Source organism: Anopheles gambiae, chromosome 3, assembly GCF_943734735.2.
Source record: "Anopheles gambiae chromosome 3, idAnoGambNW_F1_1, whole genome shotgun sequence".
Taxonomy (NCBI): Eukaryota; Metazoa; Arthropoda; class Insecta; order Diptera; family Culicidae; genus Anopheles; species Anopheles gambiae.
This window is the reverse complement of record NC_064602.1, coordinates 98,082,892-98,103,533: the sequence shown is the minus strand read 5'-3', so window position 1 is coordinate 98,103,533 and position 20,642 is coordinate 98,082,892. Positions and strand designations below refer to the sequence as shown.

The following is a 20,642-nucleotide window of genomic DNA, read 5'->3' as shown; positions in this document are numbered from 1 at the left end:
AGGAACTGGAAGGTTTTGTGTTGATACGGCCGCTCGCGTGGCAGCTAGAGCAGGAAGGTAAGACTGGCCGCGTCGTGTGTGTGCAAGCAAAGGCACCACATCTCGCGTATATGTTGTGCCAAATTGGCCAAACCAATTCATTCAACACCCAGCAGCAGCAGCAACCAACCAACTGCTGGACTGTGCATGGGAAGGAATTGGCGGGAAGGGTGGGGTTAGCTGATGATCAGCGTTCGGCGACGGAGGAGCTAAGTAAAAGGGGTTTCGGGTTTTCGCTCAATACCGTTTTTGGAAAGAGGTTCAATTCAACCATAAATACATACACTCTTTGGCAGGGGCTTGCGCGTGGCCGTTATGGCTTGCGCTGTTTGTGCGCAGCGCCAGTGGCCAACGATCATCATCGCCAACAGCATCGCAGTGCAGGGGATACGTCGTTGATCCGAGCAGAATTGTTCATCCGGCGCAAACATACAGAGCACAGTTTTCGGTGACCTCAATTCGTGGCTGCTGGTCAGCGCGCCGTGTCAGCGCATAACCTTGTGAACTTGGGTGAAGCTGAGCTGCCGTCAGATAGAGAGAGAAAGAGCTAGCGTCGGGATCTCGTGGGGAGCAGAAGTGCCAGGACGTCGATCAGATGATAAAGTATCATCGGGTGCAATCATTAGGTAGGAATTTCATCAAACAAATCACATTCTTTGCGATATCCTTGAAGTGATCCTTGCTCGTCATGTGACTCCACGCGCTCCGACCTTCTTGCGCTGTTCTGTGAGGGTCATTTAATCACGTGACAAATGTTAAAAGGTGAACCAGTTTAAAAATGGCCGCGAGAAGCACACAGGATTCTGGCGCCAAATAGGGCTTCCACAATAAAAGGATACAAAGAGACGCGTTTTTAAACGCCCTAACGGTCAACAGCCACCTGTTCCCTGTGCCGTTTGGCTTCGCTAGAAAATGTCATATGGTGTGTGGTGCGAGAGCAAGACAGCACCGCCTGCAAGGGAGCAGCCCTTGCTGTCGCTTGCTCTTTCGCTCGCACCATACGGGCAGGTAAGCGAACTTGCCCGCTTACCGGTGTGTGCGTTACAACAATGTAAGGTGCGTCCGTATACACACCGCTACGCGCACACTACCTGCAAAGCGGGTGCTCGGTTGATGGTGTGCGTGTGATCGCCACTCAGCTTCAATCGCCCCACGGGAATAGAGCACACACAGTGCACTGTGCATTTCTCCTAAGCCATCGCGATTTTTAGCTGCGCGTACGGCTCTCCAGCTGCCCGAGTACCGAAAAAGGGGAATTTTATCGTATCGTGTGTCGTTTCGCTGCGGGAACGTTTGAAAGGAAAGGTGGTCGATTGTGTTTCAGCGGTGTGCGTATAATCAGAAAAAGGGCCGCTTCATGTGCAAATTTGTGTGACAAAAAAGCACTCTCCAGCCATCGCCGTATAAAATCAAGAAGCATTCTCTCAAGTGGTGCACTTTGCTTTGCAGTCAAACGTACACACGGTGCAAGGGAGGGAGCGCGACAGAGAGGGTACAGGGCTATCGTTGCCATAATTAAGCGAAACATCGACGCGTGTTAAGTGTAAATATTTGGTGACAAAACAAAAGACGCATCCATATCGCCGAGTGTTTACAGAGTGGTGTTTCATTCAGCACAAGCTTTCGAAAGCTCGAACAATTGTCGCAGCAGTGTCCAGTGCGTGTGTTTGTGTGTGTATGTGATACTTTTTTTGCTCACTGTCTTCCCCCCCCCGGTTGTGGGGTTTCCACAAACGTGTCCGAAACGGTGACTGTTCCGGGGGAACGGTGTGTGGAATGTCGCTGGAAAACAGCATAGTTGTCCCACTTTCCGCCGCACACCGTACGACATTCCGGCAGCAGCAGCAGCAGCAGTAGCAGCAGCAGCAGTAGCAGCAGTTCGTGCTCATCTTCTTCGTCGGTGGTGAATACCGGAATTGGCAGTGGTGTGGCCGTTTGCCAAAAAATGAGCCGAAACTAATAGCAGTCTAACGACGAAGTCGCTACAAAAAACACGCCCCATACTTAGTACCGAAATTCCGCAGAGCCGCGAGCTCGTTTCTCTCCACCATTGGGCCAGCATCTCTTGCGCGCGTGTTCCGTAAGCAGGAGGAGAGCTCCAAATACCGGTAACGGTACAACGGAAAAAGGCAAGGAAAAGCTTCACCCGCCCGCTCCGTCAGGGGGGGGGAAAGGAAAGCAAAAACTGTGCCAACAGCACTGCGAAGACGGCAGCGACGAACCAGCAGACAGAACCAGCGTGTGAGTTGGGTCGTTTTCATCTCTTCTCATCTCAGGGAAAGGAGAGCGCATTTTAAGCATGGGAAATTGTGAGCTACTTAATTTTCTTGTGACGTGACAAAGTAGAGCAACAACCATAAGCGCGCTAACCTGCCTTGGCCGGTTCATTCATTCCGGTGAAGTTAAAACGTTCGCTTCGTTGTGTGAAGCTTTGCTGGTGCCGCGCTGGGTGAGGTGGAGAGAGTTATCTAAACAACAACAAACCGCTCGGTTCGCGGTCAGAAGCCGCGTTATCACCAGCACAAGGTGGTAGCCTGATCCGCCTGAGAGCGAGCGCGCAGCACACAATCACGAACGTGCCTAAATTTCCGCGATGCTATCACTGCGCACACACCATCACCAGTAAAGCAACGCCCGGCTCGCCGCGAAAACGCATCCCAAAATCGACCCCAAAAGCCATTAATATTCACACCCCGGCGCCCGGCAACGGCGAGACACGTACACGTTTGGCATTTTATTATTATTTTTTGCCGGCGTACGACCAATAATACACACCGTCGTCCGGAGGCGGAAAATGTCCACCGGAAAGCTTGCGGACTTACGGTAGCGAGGTGGCGAAGAAAGCGGTTGAAAGGGGAACAACGATGATGGTGATGGTATTCCAGCTCGTCGCCCCACCATGTTTGGCCATGCCATGATGTCATTCGATGTGTGAATTAGCTGAACCATCAGCCCATACGAACGGCGAGCCCCGTCGTCGTACTCTGTTGGTGTCGTACGCAAAGCGACCGGACCGGTCTGGAGAGCTTTCGCTGGCGAGCAACGACGAGTTGGTCGAAAGCAAACAATCCGAAGGCCACTACTTCCCGGTGATGTGTTAACTAATAGCGACAGAAAAAAACACACGAAAAAACGCATCAAATAATAAGGAAAGGACGGGGGGCACGTCGCAAGTTGTTCGGGGGGCACATGCCGCGGTTACTAGATCCATCAAAGTATAATCACCCATTGCTGCTCATCGCCTACTGATTGTAGCGATAGTGTGATCACCAAAAAAAACGGTTCCATCCATCATAAAAGGGCCGCACTGTGGGTTGAAATTGAAGAAGGGAGTTGAAAAAAACATTACATCAACCTTCAAAGTTTATCTATTTGACGCTGTTAACACCGGTGGATGTGTGTGTGTGTCTGTGTGTGTTTGTGTTTTAGTAGAACCAACAAAAAAAGAAAAGGTTTCGCACCAAGCGATGAGCAACGAAACTGACCAGGAAACGGCTGCTACGACTGGCGAAGGAGGAGGGGATATTGTTAAAAGCTCCACCATGATGTCGACTCAACATCAACATCACCATCATCATCACATAATGTCCACCAGCGTGGAGGAGGTGGATGAGCAGGTACTGGAGATGACACAGTCAACGACCACCGTCAGCAGCAGCAACAGCAGCAGCGGCAATACCACCAACAACATCCACAGCCGGGCGCAAAAGTCATACAAAAATTTGCATGAATTTTCAGGTGAGTAGGTATCAAGCAAACGCACGCTCTCATGCTTTTTAGCTATCCTCTGTAATTGTAGCGAACGGTCCAGCCCCACACCAACGCCTACGACAGCCGGTGTGTTTGATAGCCGTTTACCAAATGCAGCATCCACCAAGAAAAAAGCGAACAACAAATTGTCATTTGTTTAAGCGTTTCGGTTTCTAAGTATCCCAAAAACAGCTCCAAGTCCACCCACACGGACGGAGGCAATCTTTCGGGCATTCTCAAGCACACCCCTCTCTCTCTCTCTTCGGCGGCTATCTCTCGAAGGAGGGACATGACGGGGCAACATGCGGCAACGCTGTACAGTTTTTGATTGTGCAGTGCGATAGAGCAGCGACGATGGTGATAATAAATAGCGCAAAACACAACAAGAGACACACTGGACTGCAGCCGCCGCCGCCGTGGCCCTCTCTCTCTCTCTCTCTCTCTCCTGTGCACCCTTAACGTACGAGCTGCCCTATCTAAAACATCACACAAGCCACCACAACAAACCACCGTCACGGGCGCGGAGTGTCCAGCAGTAACAGCAGCAGCAGCAGCAGCAGGGTGTCTATAGGCACGCCGTATCACAGCGAATTCCATAGCCCTCGCCGCTGCTGTACGAGCCTCACCGTGCTGTGTAGTGGGTTGATTAGAGTAGAGTGTGCGCGCATGTTCCGCCAAGCTACGCGAAAAAACGGGGAAATACATTCACAAGCAGACCGTCCTTTTCCCCGCTTCGGCTGTTGTGTGGCGCTGCCCGAAAGCACGAGCGTGTGACGGCGAGCCCGGCTGTCACCTGCCCGTTTTACGCACGTCGACGTGTTTGTGTTGTGTTGTGATCCCGGTGTCCTGTTTTGTTTTCGTTATCCTGTGGATACCGGCGTTGCTCAAAATGTGGCTCACAGTGCTGGCGGGCTGCTCGTAGCGCGTCAAACCATATCATCACCATCCCCCTCTATGTGGTGTAGTGTTTGCTTGTTGTCGCGTTGTGTAACGACGATCGGTGTGTAGTATTTGCTCAATCATCACCACCAACACCTTCCGCTCGTACGCTAAGGGGGTTGGCGGAGGCAACCAATGACCAAATGTCCGCAGTACAGCCCGTGTTGTCAACAGCGGACACCGCGAAGAAGACGATGGATGTGTCGAACGGTTCCAAAGAATGGCGTAAATTTGTTTTTCTTCTTCTTAAATACCCTTTTGCCACCCCATTCTGACCCACTTTTAGGCGTAGGATTACCGAGGTCAGTGTGAACGTGTGTCCTTGAACTAATCGAACGCTGTGTGTTTGTGTTTTTTCTCCCTTCATTGCAGAGGAAATGCTGGAAACCGAAAAGGCCGGCCTAGTGGAGCGAGTGTACGATCTCGAGCGGCAGGTACTGGAGCACAAGGATGAGATCGTCTGTCTCAAGTCCACGCTGGCCGATGTATTACGTCGGCTGGCCACAATAGATAACAGCTACGAGAACAGCACGAGCGGCAGCGGTCGCGGCGGTACCGGGACGCCTGCTGCGGGCGGTGCGGGAGGAGGCAGCGGCGGACATCATACGGTCAGCGATAACGTTTCCGCCAGTGGGCAGAATAGTTTATCCAGCAAAAGTTTTCGCTTCTCCCGCAACACACTCACGAGGCGTAGGTGTACAGTTGGCTATTTTTAAAACCACACAAACACACACACACACCCACACACTCAGCGAACCCGTAAATGATTTATTATCGCGGGATCGCTGCCTTCTCCCATAGGGGGGTGGTTTACAACAAAAGCATGCTAATTCCTTATCACTATTCATTTCGCGTTTCAGTAAATTCCACCGTGGATGAAAAACGCTTCGGTCGCGTCCCGTCGCGGGTGACCAGCTCGCCGTCCCGCGTAAAGACGAACCTCGCGCAAAAGGCCATCCACTATTCGAACGGCTCGCTGCACTCCGACTCGATGAGCAGTCATTCGATCTCGCCCGCCCCGTCCCCTTCGCCGCGGCAACCGAATGCGTCCGCCGTGGCCAACTCGCACCATGCCCTGCTCGCGTCGTCCGGCGGCATGGGCAAGCGGTGGTCCTCGACGGGGGATTTCATCAGCACACCCGGCAGCCCGAGCGGCACCGGAAGCAGTGGAAGGTACGGCAACAATGATGTCCGGCTGCGTTTAGGAGGGCTACCTTTGATCCGGATTTGTTTGCCTTAGCATTGATAAGATTAATCTTTCGCATGGCCCCAAATCTTGCATTAGAAGCTTATCTACTGTGGGGATTTATTGCGGCTAGAAAGCACTCATTCGCTGGGTAGTTAAATTGCCCTTCAACGTATTTGTCTCACTAACCGTATGTACCATGCTTTCCCCTTTCCAGCATGTCGAGGTTTTCGGCCAAATCACTGCTGAATCTCAGTGGCAACTCCAGCCGCCAGGGCCAAACGCATCCGTACGTGCAGCGCAAGAACGAGGACGACGAGTACGTGAAGCTGTACATCAGCGGCCGGCCGATCGTAATTCACCTTCCCGAAGCACAACTGTCCACGTACGAGCTGACGAAGGTGCAGCCGGCCCCGAACAGACGCTTGCGGCTCGATTGGGCCTACGGCTACCGCGGCAAGGACTGTCGGTCCAATCTGTACCAGCTACCGACCGGCGAGATGGTGTACTTTGTGGCAGCCGTCGTCATCCTGTACAACATGGACGAGCACACGCAGCGTCACTACCTGGGGCACACGGATGACGTGAAGAGCCTGGCCGTCCATCCGAACAAGCTGCTGGTGGCCAGCGGTCAGTGCGGTGGACATGAAGGGCGCGATTCGCTACCTCACATCCTCATCTGGAACTCGGTCTCGTTGGCCACGCTCAACATGATCGGTTGCGGCGAGTTTACCGGTTCGATCAACTGCCTTTCCTTCAGCCGAGCGGACAGTGGCAGCATTCTGGCCGCAATCGATGATTCGCCGGACAAGATCATCTCCATCTGGGACTGGCAGAAGAAGGAGGGCGGCCGCAAGATCACCGAAACCAAGTGCTCGGTCGATACGGTGGTGGCGGTCGAGTTTCACCCCCTCGATAAGGGACAGATCATTACGATAGGGAAAAATCATATCGCCTTTTGGTCGCTCGACCAGAACGGCATGCTGTACAAGCGGATGGGCGTGTTCGAGAGCTTCGAGAAGCCCAAGTACGTGACGGCCATCTCGTTCACGCAGACGGGCGACGTCGTGACCGGCGATTCGAGCGGCAATCTGGCCGTGTGGAAGCGGGGCACCAACGTTATCAGTCGCTTCCTGAAGAAGGTGCACGAGGGACCGGTGTTCTCGATCTGTGCCCTGCGCAATGGGGGCTTTGTGACGGGCGGCAAGGATGGACTGCTGCTGCTGTTCGACGACGCGCTCCACATCAAGGCGGAACAGATCGTCGAAGCACACTTCGGAGCGGTGCGAGTCGTAGCGGAGGGCAAGGGCTCGCAGCTGCTCATCGGTACGACGAAGAACTGCATACTTTCCGGCGACTTTACCCTCAGCCTCGTGCCGATCGTGATGGGCCACACGGACATTCTGTGGTCGCTGGCAACGCATCCGCAGGTGGCACAGTTCGTCACCGGCGGGCGGGACAGGTTGCTGCAGCTGTGGGACTCGCTGTCGCACTCGGTCGTGTGGAGCAAGGACATCGGCGAACCGATCCACGCGGTCCAGATAGCGAATGCGGGCGACGTGATTGTGGCGGGCGGTGTCGGTGGCCGTTGGTCGGTGTTCGATATCGTAACCCGGGAGCTGTTGGCCACGTACACGGACGGGCAGGAGGTGATACAGTGCATGCAGTTCTCACCCGACGGTAATCTGCTGGCGGTCGGCTCCAAAGACAACTGCATCTACATCTACCAGTGCACGAAGGTGGCGCACCGGTTTTCCAAGATTGGAAAGTGCACGGTAAGTGGCTAGAGGTGGAATTGCAACGTGCAACAAGTTTCATACTAATGTGACTACTACTCTATCTTTGCAGGGTCATTCTAGTTTCATATCACATCTCGATTGGTCCAAGGACAGTCAAGTGTTGCGATCGAACTCGGGCGACTACGAAATACTATACTGTAAGCTCTCGTGCTCGTGCAGGTCGTGTATAGTTCGATCAATTTCTTTAATTGGATTCTTCCACCCACAGGGAATCCCACGCTTTGCCGCCAAATAACGAGCCAAAGCACGGTGAAGAACCTTGAATGGGCCACCCAGAACTGCTCGGTCAGCTTTGAAACGATCGGCATTTGGCCGGAAAATTTCGACGGCACGGACATCAACAGTGTGTGCAAGGACGGCGAGGAGCAGTTCCTGGTTTGTGCCGATGATTTCGGCAAAATTCGACTGTTTAGTTTCCCAGCATCGCAGCCAAAGGTAAGAGATGGGACTAATCCGCTAGAGGGAGAAGAGTTTGTATTAAAAAAGTGTCTTCTTTTGGCCATCGCTTTTCCAGTCGCTATCGCATAGTTACAGGGGACACAGCAGCCATGTAACTGCGGTACAGTTTATGCACGATGGCGTCCGTCTTCTGTCGGCCGGCGGTATGGACACAAGTGTACTGCAGTGGCGAGTAGTGTAAGAGCCTGTCAAGCAACAGCAACAGAAAGGAGGGTTTACATTCCACAAAGATTCACAAAGCATTTTCATTCCGCTTCCAATTCTACCGCCCGGCTGTGTGTTGTCTCCGTCCCCCCTTTGGCAAACAGTCTGGGTCGGGGCCAGCACAGGGTGTGCGTGCGTGCGTGTGATGATGAGGAAGAACAAAGTTTATTTTATATTTTATCTAGCACCGATACTAACTTATTATTTTATCACTATTATTGTTAAGCGTAAACCGGCGAATAAATTAATCGTTCTAAAAGACGTTGCGTTCAAAAGATTGCTGTTTCTGGCCAACGTTCACTTCAAATTGGGTAAACAAAGCAAAGCAACTGTTTGTGTGCGTGAAATAATCCCGTCCTATTCGCTCCAAATCGGCCGCAGCGCACAGTGGTCGATTCTGTCTCCGAATTTATTGTCGTACTTTTAGCTTGAACTGCTGTAAAGTTCAAAAACGCGACTAAATTTCCTTATCAAAATTTAGCATGTTATTGGAACGCTTCGGTTGTTTATTCGATAACTTTTTAACAATTGTCGGTTGTGCAAGAAACCGGAAAAGCAATAAAAACCGCTCGACACGGTGTGTCAACGATGGATGCGGGATTATTCGGGTTTCCATGCCGAAATGTCACGGAAAATCGCGACTGGGAACTGCTGCTCGATTCGCACCATATTGGTGTCGTGCAACTGCTCGAACGGCTGTACTTCCGCTTTCGTCTCCGGTGCAAGCAGACGTGTGTCGCGTTAGCTGCGTAGAAAAGTTGTGGTTAAGTCAGGGCAAAGTGTGAATCTGGTTGTAAAAAGTGGTTAAAACCGGTGGTGGGCTAGATTTGGGAACATTTTAACTCGTTTGAGCAGGAAAATAGATTAGAATTGGGAATTTGGAGTGTTTTTCGGGGCGTCTGCTTGAAGGTCGGCATTTTCGGCACTCAAGTAGGCTTGGCGTGGTTTCCCCTTCGCTCACTTGTACCATGGTGGCGGATGCGCTGGTGTGTCGAGCGTAGGGGAGTGATTTTCATCTTGAATTAAGTTTTATTTGGGCGAGTGATTTGTGTGAAATGAACCATTTTTCCTTAGTCCTATTTCATAGCATGGTTTTTGCTAGGTTTTGTTTCACTGCGCGTGCATGGTCCCGTTCCCTGAACGTGTGCTCAGCAGGTAGCAGTGTTGAAGCGCCAAATGCAGACGGCTTGGGTTATGGTGGTGTGGTGTACACCATTGCTTTTTTCATAGAATGGAGGGCTTCATTATTCTGTGTGCGTGGTCGAAAGGGGAAATGTACGCTTCTCGTGCGATGTTTCGCAGTATATCCCTGTGAGTTTGCTACTTTTCAATGGTCAAATCACAGGAGTATACTGTGAGATGTTGCCGGTTACTTAGGCCAGCGAAGAGAAAAAAGGCGGGGTGATGATGAACTGTGCCCGTCCGCCATGTGCTTGTAGATTTCGTCGAAGCAGGCACAGAGGTGGGCTTGTATGTGTGTGTGCGATGCGTGCGGCTTCTCTATTTTCCCATGTTCTGCTGCTTGCGGGGCGTGCTGTACCGTGAAACGGAAAAGAAGGTAACTATCGTTCATGTGAATGTGTGTGTGTGCGTGCGCGTACGCGCCATAACCACAAAAATGTGTGTGGTGTCCGTGTGTCGGTCGAGAGAAAACCGTCCGGGGCGGGGTGTGATGTGTGGTTTTTGGTGTGGCGCGTGTTTTCTTCCGTTCTTTTGAAGCATCATCAGTCGGTCAAATTTACAATGATGAGAAACCAAAGAGCCAATCCAATGAGCTTTCTTTAACGGTGATGCAAACCCAAGTCCAAAATATCTGAGTCATATTTGCCGGCTTTCATGTAGAACGTGTGAAAATGAACGCGCGCGCTCTGCTACACAATCAACAGCAAAAATGGCTAAGCACGTACTAACCTCACTTTTTGCTTCTATTTTTCACAGAACAGATTCTTCCCGTCTCAGCTTTGTGGCATGGTGTGGTGCAGTAGAAATGGAATTGTTAGTAAAAATGGACACATGGAGTTATCTAGTGAAGCGATGCTTTCAAGACCATGTGTTCGGCTGAGCGCGTGGTTTGTAAGCCGCGGTTGTGTTATGCAACAGTTCAAAATAAGTAATGGCATTAAGGTGAATCAATAAACGAAACTTACTCGCATTCTAATGCATATTTCTTTTATATTTTGTTAAAAATGATCAATATCCGAAAGTCCGCTCGATTTTTCCGATTATTCATGGCAAGTCTCTGGCGTTGTTGGTCGTTATTTTCTGCTTCTTTTTAAACTCAACGGTTTCTTGGTATCGTATTCGCCCGTGGTTCGTAAATATTCGCTATTCAATATCAACACAGTTGCATTTCCTAGAAAAATGTAAGACCAGACGATGCCAACGCGTGTTAAAACGCGTTTCGTGGCGTAGAGCTTTCAACGGACCATTCAAAACATGCAAAGCGTGGCAACAGGGTGGAAGCTCTCGCCGACCGAAGCTTTTCGCGTCTGACGTCTGTTTCGTGAAAAAGTGCGTCCACTTTTTGACGTTTTCGCTGCCACCTGACGTGTTTCGTTAAAAAAAGGGATCAACGAACAAAGTCGTTGATATGTAAACAAAAGGAAAAATCAGGATTCGGGTGGGTGGAAAAGTTAGAGCCACCAAGGTGGAAAACCTACCAGCTGTTTTGGTGGGTTCAAGGGAACCCGTAGTGCGTCATCCCGAATGCAACAGTTCCATCGATAAGGGAGCGTGTGTGTGTGTGCCTGTGATGAGTGGAGCGTAATCTCGTCGCCCGCAAGTCGAGTCATGTTTTCCGTCTTCAAGAAGCTAGCCAACAAAAACGATGGCCCGACCGTGTCGATACCGGAGTCCGTTGGCCAGACGATGTCGGATTCGCTTAAGAAGCGATTTTCCCGTGGCGTCCAGTACAACAGTACGTAGCAAGCGTGTAACAGGCGTTCTCGTAACAATCGATTGATTCTTTCCTTTGCTTTCTCTCACCCTTTCTCACCCTCTCTCCCCCCCATGACAGTGAAAGTCGTGATCAAGGGCGATCGGAACGTGGGCAAATCGTGTCTGCTGGAGCGGCTGCAGGGCAAAGCCTTCATCGAGCAGTACACGCCGACGGAGCAGATCCAGGTCGCCAGCATCCAGTGGTCGTTCAAGGCGACGGACGACGTGGTCAAGGTGGAGGTGTGGGACGTGGTGGACCGTGGGAAATCGAAGCAGAAGAGCACGAACCTGAAGCTGACGACGGCCGGCGCAGGTGCGGAACCCGACATTCCCGTGCTGGACGCCGAGTTTCTCGACGTGTACAAGGGCACCCACTGTGTGGTGATGGTGATGGACATTACGAAGGCGTGGACGTTCGATTACGTGTGCCGGGAGCTGCCCAAGGTGCCGACCGACATTCCGGTGCTGCTGCTCGGCAATCACTGTGATATGGGACACCATCGCGTGATAACGGCGGAACAGGTGCACGGGTTCGTCGAGACGGCCAGCCAGGAGCGGAAGGCGGAAATCGTGTACGGGGACAGCTCGATGCGCAACGGGTTCGGGCTGCGGCTGCTGCACAAGTTCTTCGGCATTCCTTTCCTCTACCTGCAGAAGAGTGCCCTCGAGGCGTCGCTGAGGAAAAACGCACAGGATCTCGACATCTGCCGGCTGGAGATCGATGAATATCAGGTACTGGGAAACTCCTTCCAAATGTCCCCCTTTTGTATTAAACATACCTTTTTCTCTTCTCCAGAAATCCGACGACTCCGACTACGGACGCTTTCTGGATAATCTGATCAGCAAAAAGAAGGCACGCGAAAGCACCGTTAGCCACCCTACCAGCCCGACCGTACCATCCGTGATTCGACCGACGAAAAGCATCATCCTTGGCGGTGGACATCCCATCATCGTGCCCGATCGGAACTCACATCTGGCGGTCGCTTCAACGACGACCGTCAACACGGCCAAGCTCAATCCCCAGCGGCAGCAGGAACAGGCGCCGGCCCGCAGCGCCACCATGGCCACACTGTCGTCCGATGCGGGCTTTGGCAAGATCGACAATGTGGATGAGTTTTGTCCGGACGGTGGTGTGCTGGACAAGTCGTTCCTGGAGGACACGGTGGATACGGCGGGACGCCACGTCACGTCTCCACCACCGGCGATCGAAAGCGATGAAGACGAGGACGATCGTCACAATCCGCTCGTGTCGCGGTTCGATGAGGAAGATCCTGGTGGGGTTGATCCGCCCGATGAACCGGCAGAAGAGCCAAGGCCAGGCAGCAAGGTGACGAATCCTCTCCGAAGCGAACCAGAACGCTCCTCACCACCGGTGCTCCGTTCGCCCGCTGCTCAATACACCGAGCTGGAGGAGGATGGTAATGAGGAAGCGCGGAAGCTGTCCCTGTCCAGCGTGGAGCTGGAGGTGGGCCGCATTACGCCCGGCGTGAAGGAAAAGCTGAACCTAAACTATGAAGGCTGGTCGATGATCGATACAAAGGAGCGTCGATCGCCGGAAGGTGGCGAGGATGTCGTGTCCACCTCGTCCGTGAATCGATCAAAGAGTTCGTCGGAGAAAAAGGTAAGAGAGAAAGGTCCCTTACACATTAAAAATATGGGAAGATATTCAATGTCCCTTTTGTGTTGGTCCACTTTCAGTCGAAGGATAAGGAGAAAAAGCACAAGAAGAAAAAATCGAGCAAAGAGAAGGACGAAGGGGGAGGTGGGCGCAGCGGCAGCGACGGGAAGCATCACCGGAGCAGCAAACGCAAGAGCCACGTGGACGAGTTCCTGAAGGAGATGCAATCGAATGCGGCGTACGGGGAAGCAGTAGACGAAGCGTACGAAGCACTATGAGAGATTATTGAACTGCCCCCAAAGTTTCCCTCTTTCGCACCTCGAGTTGCTGCTGTTAACGGCCCGTCCTGTCCGATCGCAGAGGGAGAGAGAGAGAGAGAGAGAGAGCGAGCAAGCCGGACAGTTTCCTTTTTGCGAATTTATTACTCTTCTATTCCAACACCATAACTGTTAAGCTTCTTACAATTAACACTAAACTCTCTGTGTGTGTCCCACACAGCAGGTGCTGCTGGCTGGGGGCTGTTTGCTGCCGCCTGCCGATGCTGGGAAAAGGAGCAGCATACGGCTAGCTGGGAAATGAACTACAAAGTTTACTACAAATATATACATTCTATCATGTTTTAACCAAAAAGCGGGAGAGTTTTTGTGTGTTGTTTGAGCAGCATGTGGTAAGCGATAAGCGTGAGAGAGAGAGTAAGGATACACACTCCGCTGATCCTGATCTCTCCAAATCAACCAAAAAGACAGGGTTCACCTAACTGATCTCTTTACAGCTTGTATGAAATCAATTGGAAAAACCCAGGAATCTATTTTATTTAACGAAAAATGAATCTATTTCCCATTCCCCACCTGTGTAATTAATTTACGTTTTATTTGACTGCTTGTTTTAACTGATGAATCATCATTTCATCTATTTATTCTTTTCTTTCCCAAATCCTCCAAACATTAGCTCTAAAAAAAAGTTAACCAAATACGAATCAATGACATCAATTTAATTATATTACCACTCCTCGGTCGGTCTCGCAAGCAACTGACCAACCACACCACCACCGGCCACGCCGATTCCATTTCCTCTCCATCCGCCACTTGTGCGCAATATTTGTGTGGCGTCCGTAGGAACTGTTACCACATCAAAAGAGAAGCAAACCGGAAGGCACCAAACATCTTCCACCGGACTGGTGCTGCGGTGATAAATTGCCATCTCCTTGCTGCCGGATTGAATCATTCCCTTCAGCGAGCGAGCGAGCGAGAGAGGACGATAAGTGAAGCAAAAGAAATGAAAAAAACGGACGCCCCGAACACGAAAAGGGCTTCCGGGCAGCGGGGAGGATTAACTTTTTTCTCACACTTCTTCGGCTTGCTCGCGTTACGGGGCGTGTGTGTGTGTGTTCCTTTTTAGGGTTTCCTTCTTCACCGTACGAAACGCCGTACGGAGTAGAGTTGGGCAAAACGCACAAAAAAGCGGAACTGGGTCCGGACGATTCCAACAAATTTCGGACCCAGTTCCGAAGGGTAGGTTCAATCCGACAAGCCGGAACCGCCTGGAATCGTCCGGAATCGTCTGGAATCGTCGGAATCGTCGGAATCGTGCGGAGTCGTAGGAACTTTCCGGAATCGTCTGGAATCGACGGGAATCGCCCGGAATCGCTCGGAATCGCTCGGAATCGCCCGGAATTGCCCGGAATCGCCCGGAATCGCCCGGAATTGCCCGGAATCGCCCGGAATCACCCGGAATCGCCCGGAATCGTCTGTAATCGTCGGAATTCCATTTCATTTCATGTCATTTTTTCAGTGCATATCCTAATACAAATAGATACAAATAGTAACACCAGATGCTAGCGTCCATATCGAACGATATTGAGGAAATCAGAGCGCGACAATCCTGGCTTAAATGTACGACAGACAGCATTGACATATGCGCGGCGACTGGAACGTGAACTTGAATCGTCTGGAATCGTCGGAACATTCGGAATCGACCGGAATCGGCTCTACTATTCACTACTATCGATTGACTACGATTCCGCACGATTCCGGTCGATTCCGGGCGATTCCAGCCAATTCCGGTCAATTTCGACTGTTCCGACGATTCCGGACGATTAAGACGATTCCGCACGATTCCGCACGATTCCGCACGATTCCAGACGATTTCAGACGATTCCGGACAATTCCGGACGATTCCGACGATTCCGGACGATTCCGGACGATTCCGGTGGAACTAGCGATTCCTTCTCTCTGGAATCGGAATCGGAATCATAATTGCCGGAACCGGAGCGGAACCGTGGGTGCGATCCGCAGAACCCATCTCTAGTACGGAGCAACGAGGGAAGGCGCGTGTGTGTTGAGGAATCCTTGCGGAAAAAAAGGATCCCACCAAAGGGAAGGGTCGAGAAGAGGGCACGAAGGTATGGTAGGACGGCGTCATCGTCATCATCATCATCGTGTGAGAACGTTGAGTGTGGACTTTCTCAAGCCTGCTTACGGTGAGCAATACACGTACCGGGGGTAACCTGAGCAGTCGAACGAGTGATGGATTGGGATGGGTTATGGAAGATGTTCTACAATAGATTAGAATTTTTGAAGAGTTCTTTTTTAATGATTAACAGAATATTTTTGCATTATTAATTTTTGCGCAAATTTTCCATATTTTTCAAAATTTAAATGAACGAATGTTACTTGCCCCATTCGTGAAAAGGTTCAATGACTTTCTCTTTTAATGTTCCCTCCCCCCTTTCTCCTGCAGTAGCTGCATTTACCGCGACTCCCTTGCGACACATTTACAGACACCAACCGGAACGATCGAACTGCCTTCAACCGGGACTCCCTTCTGTTTGCAGAACCCCGGACTCGATCGTACGGAAGCATAAGCGTGTCCGAGGAGCGCGCCGTAACAAGATCTCAATTATGATTTACCGAAAATCCGAAAATAAAAAGCACAAACCTCACCGCCACCGGATGGAAGCCACCCGTGTGCGCGCAAAGGCTCACTTCTACGCTGGCGCTAAGCGTGGAAATGTGAGAAACTGCCCGAATCTTCGACCTTCAAGGTGCGACGGCATTCGTCTTTACTTTCCCCCTTTTGCGTGTGCTTGGTGCGCAACGTTCCGGACGAGTGGCGCAAAGTGTGGGAATTTAAGACCCCTCTGGTCTGGTCTGGTGCTGCTGCTTGCAGGGGGAAAAAGCAGAACGGGGCAGAAGAAGAATCGTTCTTCTTTTCCCCAGTTTCGGCATCCGAAGTTCCCACAGAGCAGCGCATAAGTGCACGCATAAGGTTCCCTCCCCCTGTTTTTTTCCCACCGTGCCGTGGCGATACATATGCGTGTGTGTGTCTGTGCGCTCCCGTTCTTTCGCCTGCTAGATTGTTTACATCCTGTCGACGTTTGACGATGACGACGACGACGACCGAGCGGAGCGCGCTTCGCCCCTCTGCGCTACGGTTCTCCCATGTGTGCGTGCGTGAAGGTTTATGGGTCAGCTGCTACTTGGATCGTAGGGAATAAGCGAGAAGGAGGCAAACAACAGCAACAACAAAAAAGGTGGTCCCGTCGCACGGCGTGGGAAAAGACCAACGAACCGAACCCACGTCTGGTGCTGTGTGTGGAAGACTGCGACGTGCAAGGGGACGAGTGGTACGAGTTGGGTTGGCGGCGCGTTAGAACAAGAGCGAGAGACAACGCACACCACATGGGAAGATGGGGGAATTTTGGTTAAATTGTTAATCATGATAATGTTTATAATGTGTGTGGTGGCGACCATGTGCGCCCGGGGCGAGGGAACGCGGTGTGGTGTGGTGTGTTGTTGGCCGATCTGACGACTGTTCCGGGATCTGTGTTCCGGCATTCTCATCTCGAATGCCGCCGGTGTCGGAGTGTGTCGGGGTCGTGGCGGAGTCTAGCTGAAAGTGTGACACAAATTTGATGCAATTTGTGTGTAGCAAAAGAGCTAGAAAGTGAAGTGAAAGTGAATATAAATAGCAACAAAGTAACAAAAAGTGAATGAAACCAAATAAATTATTAAAAGCAAAACCAAAGTGGAGTGTATTGTGGAGATTAAAATATTTAAAAAAGGGAAAAGTGAAGAATATAAGTGAATACACCAGACGAGAAATGGCGAATCCAAGCAAGCTGAATCCGCACGAGCGGCACGATGATTACGCATCGGAGAGCTATTTGCGCAGGATAAAGGCGGAAATTCGGAAGGTAATGGCAACAATATATTTTTAAACAGTGAAAGTGATATGATAAATTTGTGTAACACATAAGAAGGTTGGCTATATGTTTAACTAAAATTGTTAAAAAGCTATAAAGAGCTGTTGAGTTGAGTGAAATGGTTAAAATCTTGAGTTGAGTGAAATGGTTACAAAAGTGAATTGAATAAATATAGATAGCGAAAGTGAAAAACTCAATCAAACAACAAGGAACTATTTGTGAACAATGACAAACAACTAAACATGGCTGTGTATAGTGTGATATAAATGTCTAGTTCAATGAGAATCAGTTTAATATGAAATTATTCAGATTTGTGAAAAAGTTGGTACAAAATGCAAACGAAGGAGTTTCAATCCTATTTCGTTTAGTTATGTTTGTATACAGGGTTTCCCACGATGTATTGGTTGGTTCCCATCGATTTTTGGTGTGTTCTCATATTTTTTTGGTGCGTTCCCACGATTTTTTGGTCGTTTTTCAGAATTTTTTGGTCCAATTGGATTGATATCCAATCGGAAAATACCAATAAATTATGGGAACGAACCAAAAATCTATGGGATACGACCAAAAAAACGTGGAAACTGATCAATAAATCGTGGGAAACCCTGTAATAATGTGAGATATTTGCATTTTACACTCCATCCTTGAGTTGAATGTTACAAATGTATTTTAACTCAAAAGGATTTAAGGATTTATCAGTGATTTAAACTACTCTTTGATTACCCAATTGCAGTTTTAAACTGTGTTATGTTAAAATGTGTTAAAATGGAGACATTGTTCAGCGTTTAAAAGCCAAATTGAATTTTAAAAATTAGAAAATTGTGCCAACGTCTTAGGGAAGCATGTTATGCATTGAACAATAAGTCGAGGATATCACCAAAGGAATCGTTATCTATTGAAAAAGGAATGAAACTGGCATGTGAAACTACTCATATACAATCAGCAAGCAAAAGTCCCAAATGCCTCAAAGATTGCTATCACTATAGTAATCCACCCAAAGCCAAGGAAATAGGCTAAGATTGTGAAAAAAACTAATTACATTTTAAATCATATTTCTATTTTTAATATATCTCTTGTTTCATTAGTCCTCTTGTTCCATTATAGATCTATTCATATTTCTCTCTCTATGAAAAAATCGAAACATTTCAATTCAAATCCTTCTTTCCTGTTTTGCAGACAAACAAACCAATCATGGAGAAGAAACGACGTGCTCGCATCAACAACTATCTGAACGATCTCAAGAGCTTGCTGCTGGACGCGATGAAGAAGGACGTAAGTATTCGATCGCACTGCTCCCACCAGCTGCTCCAATCGCTCCATCGATTGCACTAACCAACTGCTTTTCCCTCCCAACACACACACACACACACACACACATACAGCCCGTTCGTCACTCGAAGCTGGAAAAGGCGGACATTCTCGACCTGACCGTGAAGCATCTGCAGGACGTCGAGCGGCGCCGGCTAAACGTGGCGATGGCCGTTGACCCGACCGTGCCGGAAAAGTTCGCCAACGGTTACCGCGAGTGCATCGACGAGATTGGCAAGTACTTCGATTCGCTCGGCTCGGTCGACGAAGGGCTGAAGGCGCGCGTTCGCAAGCACCTTGAAGGCTGTCTCACCTTTCAACCCGGCAAACCGTTCCCGGCGATGGGAGGGCTGGCCGGTGTGCCGTTCGGGTCGTTTGCCGGCGTTCCACTACATTCGCCCGACGACATCAACAACAATAGCAGCAACACCACCGCCACCACCCCCAGCAGCCACAATGGACTGCTGAATCGTACCTTTGCCAACAACCTGTCGCTCATGTTCCCGGGAGGGATTCCGTTTCCCATGGGCGATCCTCCCGCCTCCACGATGCCGTTCCAGCCGTTTCCCTTCTTCGGGCCGCTTCGTGGCGCGACACTGCCCCAGCCGCCCTTCCTCGGGGCAACCCACCGCGACCCGCCGGACAGTGTCCATCGGCAGCCGGGGGAAAAAGATCTGTCGGACCGGCCGCCGAGCGCTCTCACTGTGCCCAGCCCACCGGCCAGCCCAGCGGCGGCGGGCGACGGGACGGACGATGATGGCCCCGGAACGACCCTTAGAACTCCGCTGGGAAAAACGGGCGGCACACAGGCCGAACACAACATGGAGCGACTGTTGGCCATCTTTCCCACTCCACCCTCGCCCGAGGAGCAGCCGAGTCGGAGTCGGCTGGGGAAGTTGGGTCACCACTTTGGCAGCTCACCGTTCGTGCCAACGGGCCGCCGTTCCCGGTCCGCTCTGCTCGCCGAGGAAGACGTCAGCATGGAGAGGGACGAAGACGTGGCAAGGGAGGAGCAACCAGAAGTGAAGCGAGCGAAGAAAGACGAAGGAAGCAGTCAAGGCCGGCAGCGAAAGGACTCCGACGGCGATGGGAAGGATAATCCGAACGGCGAAATGTGGCGACCTTGGTGAAAGGTGTGTGGGTGTGTGTGTGCTGGTGCCGACGGCGTAACCAATTTTCGACACGGTTTCCCCGTCGTTCGAATTTCAAACCCCAAGAGAGAGAGACAGAGAGCTTTAAGACAACCAATTGACGAAATGCTTTAACTATACCAGTAAGACAAGCTTTAAGTGTATTTGATAGGGGGATAGTTTTGTAGGTCGTAAGTGAGGTAGGTTTAAGTGTACAACATAAGATACATTTTGTCGGAATTCCGGCCAGGGATGACATTTGTCATGTATTGTAACGTTTAAATGTTTTGAAATTGTGATAATAAGTGGAAGACAATACAATTTAAATGAATTTAAATAACAATTGATATGTATTTTTAAAGGTAATGCTGTACATAGTTATTTGCGCTACTTCCTTCCACTAGGAAAGTAGTTTTCTATACTAAAAGTAGATTTGCATACTTTCAGGCGTTTATTAGAAGCTCTTAAACGAGTTTTGGCATACCTTCAGGCGCTACGTCGACTAAAGCAAATGTAAGTGTATTCATATGGATTGCATACCCTACGGCAATTACAATAGTCAATTCCTTCTTCTATATAGCCTCGTAAAGTTCCTACTGCATACTTCACCGCTAGAAGTTATAAAATATGTTACCAAAACGAGAACTTATTGAAGTGCAATTACAAGTGTAGATAAGAAAACAATTCTTTTAATATTTTGCTCTCATAGATTGTGCTCCTTATTGGCTATTAGTGGAAGGATGAATGTGCGTACAATATGCAAGCCGAATGACATATAAACATGATCTCCAAACCACAATATGCTTAATCTTAGTTTTGCAAGTGAACTCTATGCAGTATATCGTGTATCAGTCGACATACACCCTTAAGCGCCTAAATGTATGCACTTTCTTTCCGTCGGCATGCTACGCTACAGCTCATTTGCGTGGCGCGCATTACTGTGGCAGATGCACTCCCAACCGAAAAACATACGCCACAGCGGGAAAACCGCATGGCATAATTGTGTGCCTGGATTTTCCACGGCCTACTCCAAAATGGTGCTGACTGCTCGAGCGCTCTCTCTCTCTCTCTG

At 50.2% G+C, this 20,642-nt stretch overlaps 3 protein-coding genes across 5 annotated transcripts; all 3 read left to right on the top strand.

Annotated features, from left to right (window-relative positions):
• The first annotated feature begins 362 nt into the window (after positions 1 to 362).
• LOC1280357 (echinoderm microtubule-associated protein-like 2) lies at positions 363 to 8,635 on the top strand. Of its 3 annotated transcripts, none has more exons than XM_061659311.1 (7): positions 363 to 665; positions 5,101 to 5,418; positions 5,589 to 5,901; positions 6,132 to 7,689; positions 7,763 to 7,850; positions 7,922 to 8,148; positions 8,228 to 8,635. In XM_061659311.1, the coding sequence occupies exons 1-7, from the start codon at positions 635 to 637 to the stop codon at positions 8,351 to 8,353; spliced, it is 2,661 nt and encodes an 886-aa protein (XP_061515295.1). In that variant the 5' UTR covers positions 363 to 634; the 3' UTR covers positions 8,354 to 8,635. The 3 variants fall into 3 exon arrangements, with proteins under 3 accessions (XP_061515295.1, XP_320204.5, XP_061515294.1); XM_320204.5 differs by lacking the exon at positions 363 to 665 and adding an exon at positions 1,169 to 3,777; XM_061659310.1 differs by lacking the exon at positions 363 to 665 and adding an exon at positions 3,839 to 4,953.
• A 2,265-nt stretch (positions 8,636 to 10,900) lies between these two features.
• Positions 10,901 to 13,561, top strand: LOC3292522 (rab-like protein 6). Its single transcript, XM_061659323.1, has 4 exons — positions 10,901 to 11,293; positions 11,393 to 12,045; positions 12,110 to 12,934; positions 13,012 to 13,561. The coding sequence occupies exons 1-4, from the start codon at positions 11,167 to 11,169 to the stop codon at positions 13,207 to 13,209; spliced, it is 1,803 nt and encodes a 600-aa protein (XP_061515307.1). The 5' UTR covers positions 10,901 to 11,166; the 3' UTR covers positions 13,210 to 13,561.
• Positions 13,562 to 16,388: 2,827 nt separating this feature from the next.
• Positions 16,389 to 19,913, top strand: LOC1280359 (protein deadpan). The gene is made up of 3 exons (XM_061659460.1): positions 16,389 to 17,126; positions 18,309 to 18,404; positions 18,515 to 19,913. The coding sequence occupies exons 1-3, from the start codon at positions 16,923 to 16,925 to the stop codon at positions 19,568 to 19,570; spliced, it is 1,356 nt and encodes a 451-aa protein (XP_061515444.1). The 5' UTR covers positions 16,389 to 16,922; the 3' UTR covers positions 19,571 to 19,913.
• The last annotated feature ends 729 nt before the right edge of the window (positions 19,914 to 20,642 follow it).

Excerpts from the sequence above, each read along its gene's own strand:
- LOC1280357 (XM_320204.5), top strand. The coding sequence starts at position 3,507 with ATGAGCAACGAAACTGACCAGGAAACGGCTGCTACGACTGGCGAAGGA. Across the intron at positions 5,419-5,588 it reads CCGCAACACACTCACGAGGC|TAAATTCCACCGTGGATGAA; the intron begins GTAGGTGTACAG and ends TTCGCGTTTCAG. Across the intron at positions 5,902-6,131 it reads GGCACCGGAAGCAGTGGAAG|CATGTCGAGGTTTTCGGCCA; the intron begins GTACGGCAACAA and ends TCCCCTTTCCAG.
- LOC3292522 (XM_061659323.1), top strand. The coding sequence starts at position 11,167 with ATGTTTTCCGTCTTCAAGAAGCTAGCCAACAAAAACGATGGCCCGACC. Across the intron at positions 11,294-11,392 it reads CCGTGGCGTCCAGTACAACA|TGAAAGTCGTGATCAAGGGC; the intron begins GTACGTAGCAAG and ends CCCCCATGACAG. Across the intron at positions 12,935-13,011 it reads AGAGTTCGTCGGAGAAAAAG|TCGAAGGATAAGGAGAAAAA; the intron begins GTAAGAGAGAAA and ends GTCCACTTTCAG.
- LOC1280359 (XM_061659460.1), top strand. The coding sequence starts at position 16,923 with ATGAAACCAAATAAATTATTAAAAGCAAAACCAAAGTGGAGTGTATTG. Across the intron at positions 17,127-18,308 it reads TAAAGGCGGAAATTCGGAAG|ACAAACAAACCAATCATGGA; the intron begins GTAATGGCAACA and ends CCTGTTTTGCAG. Across the intron at positions 18,405-18,514 it reads TGGACGCGATGAAGAAGGAC|CCCGTTCGTCACTCGAAGCT; the intron begins GTAAGTATTCGA and ends ACACACATACAG.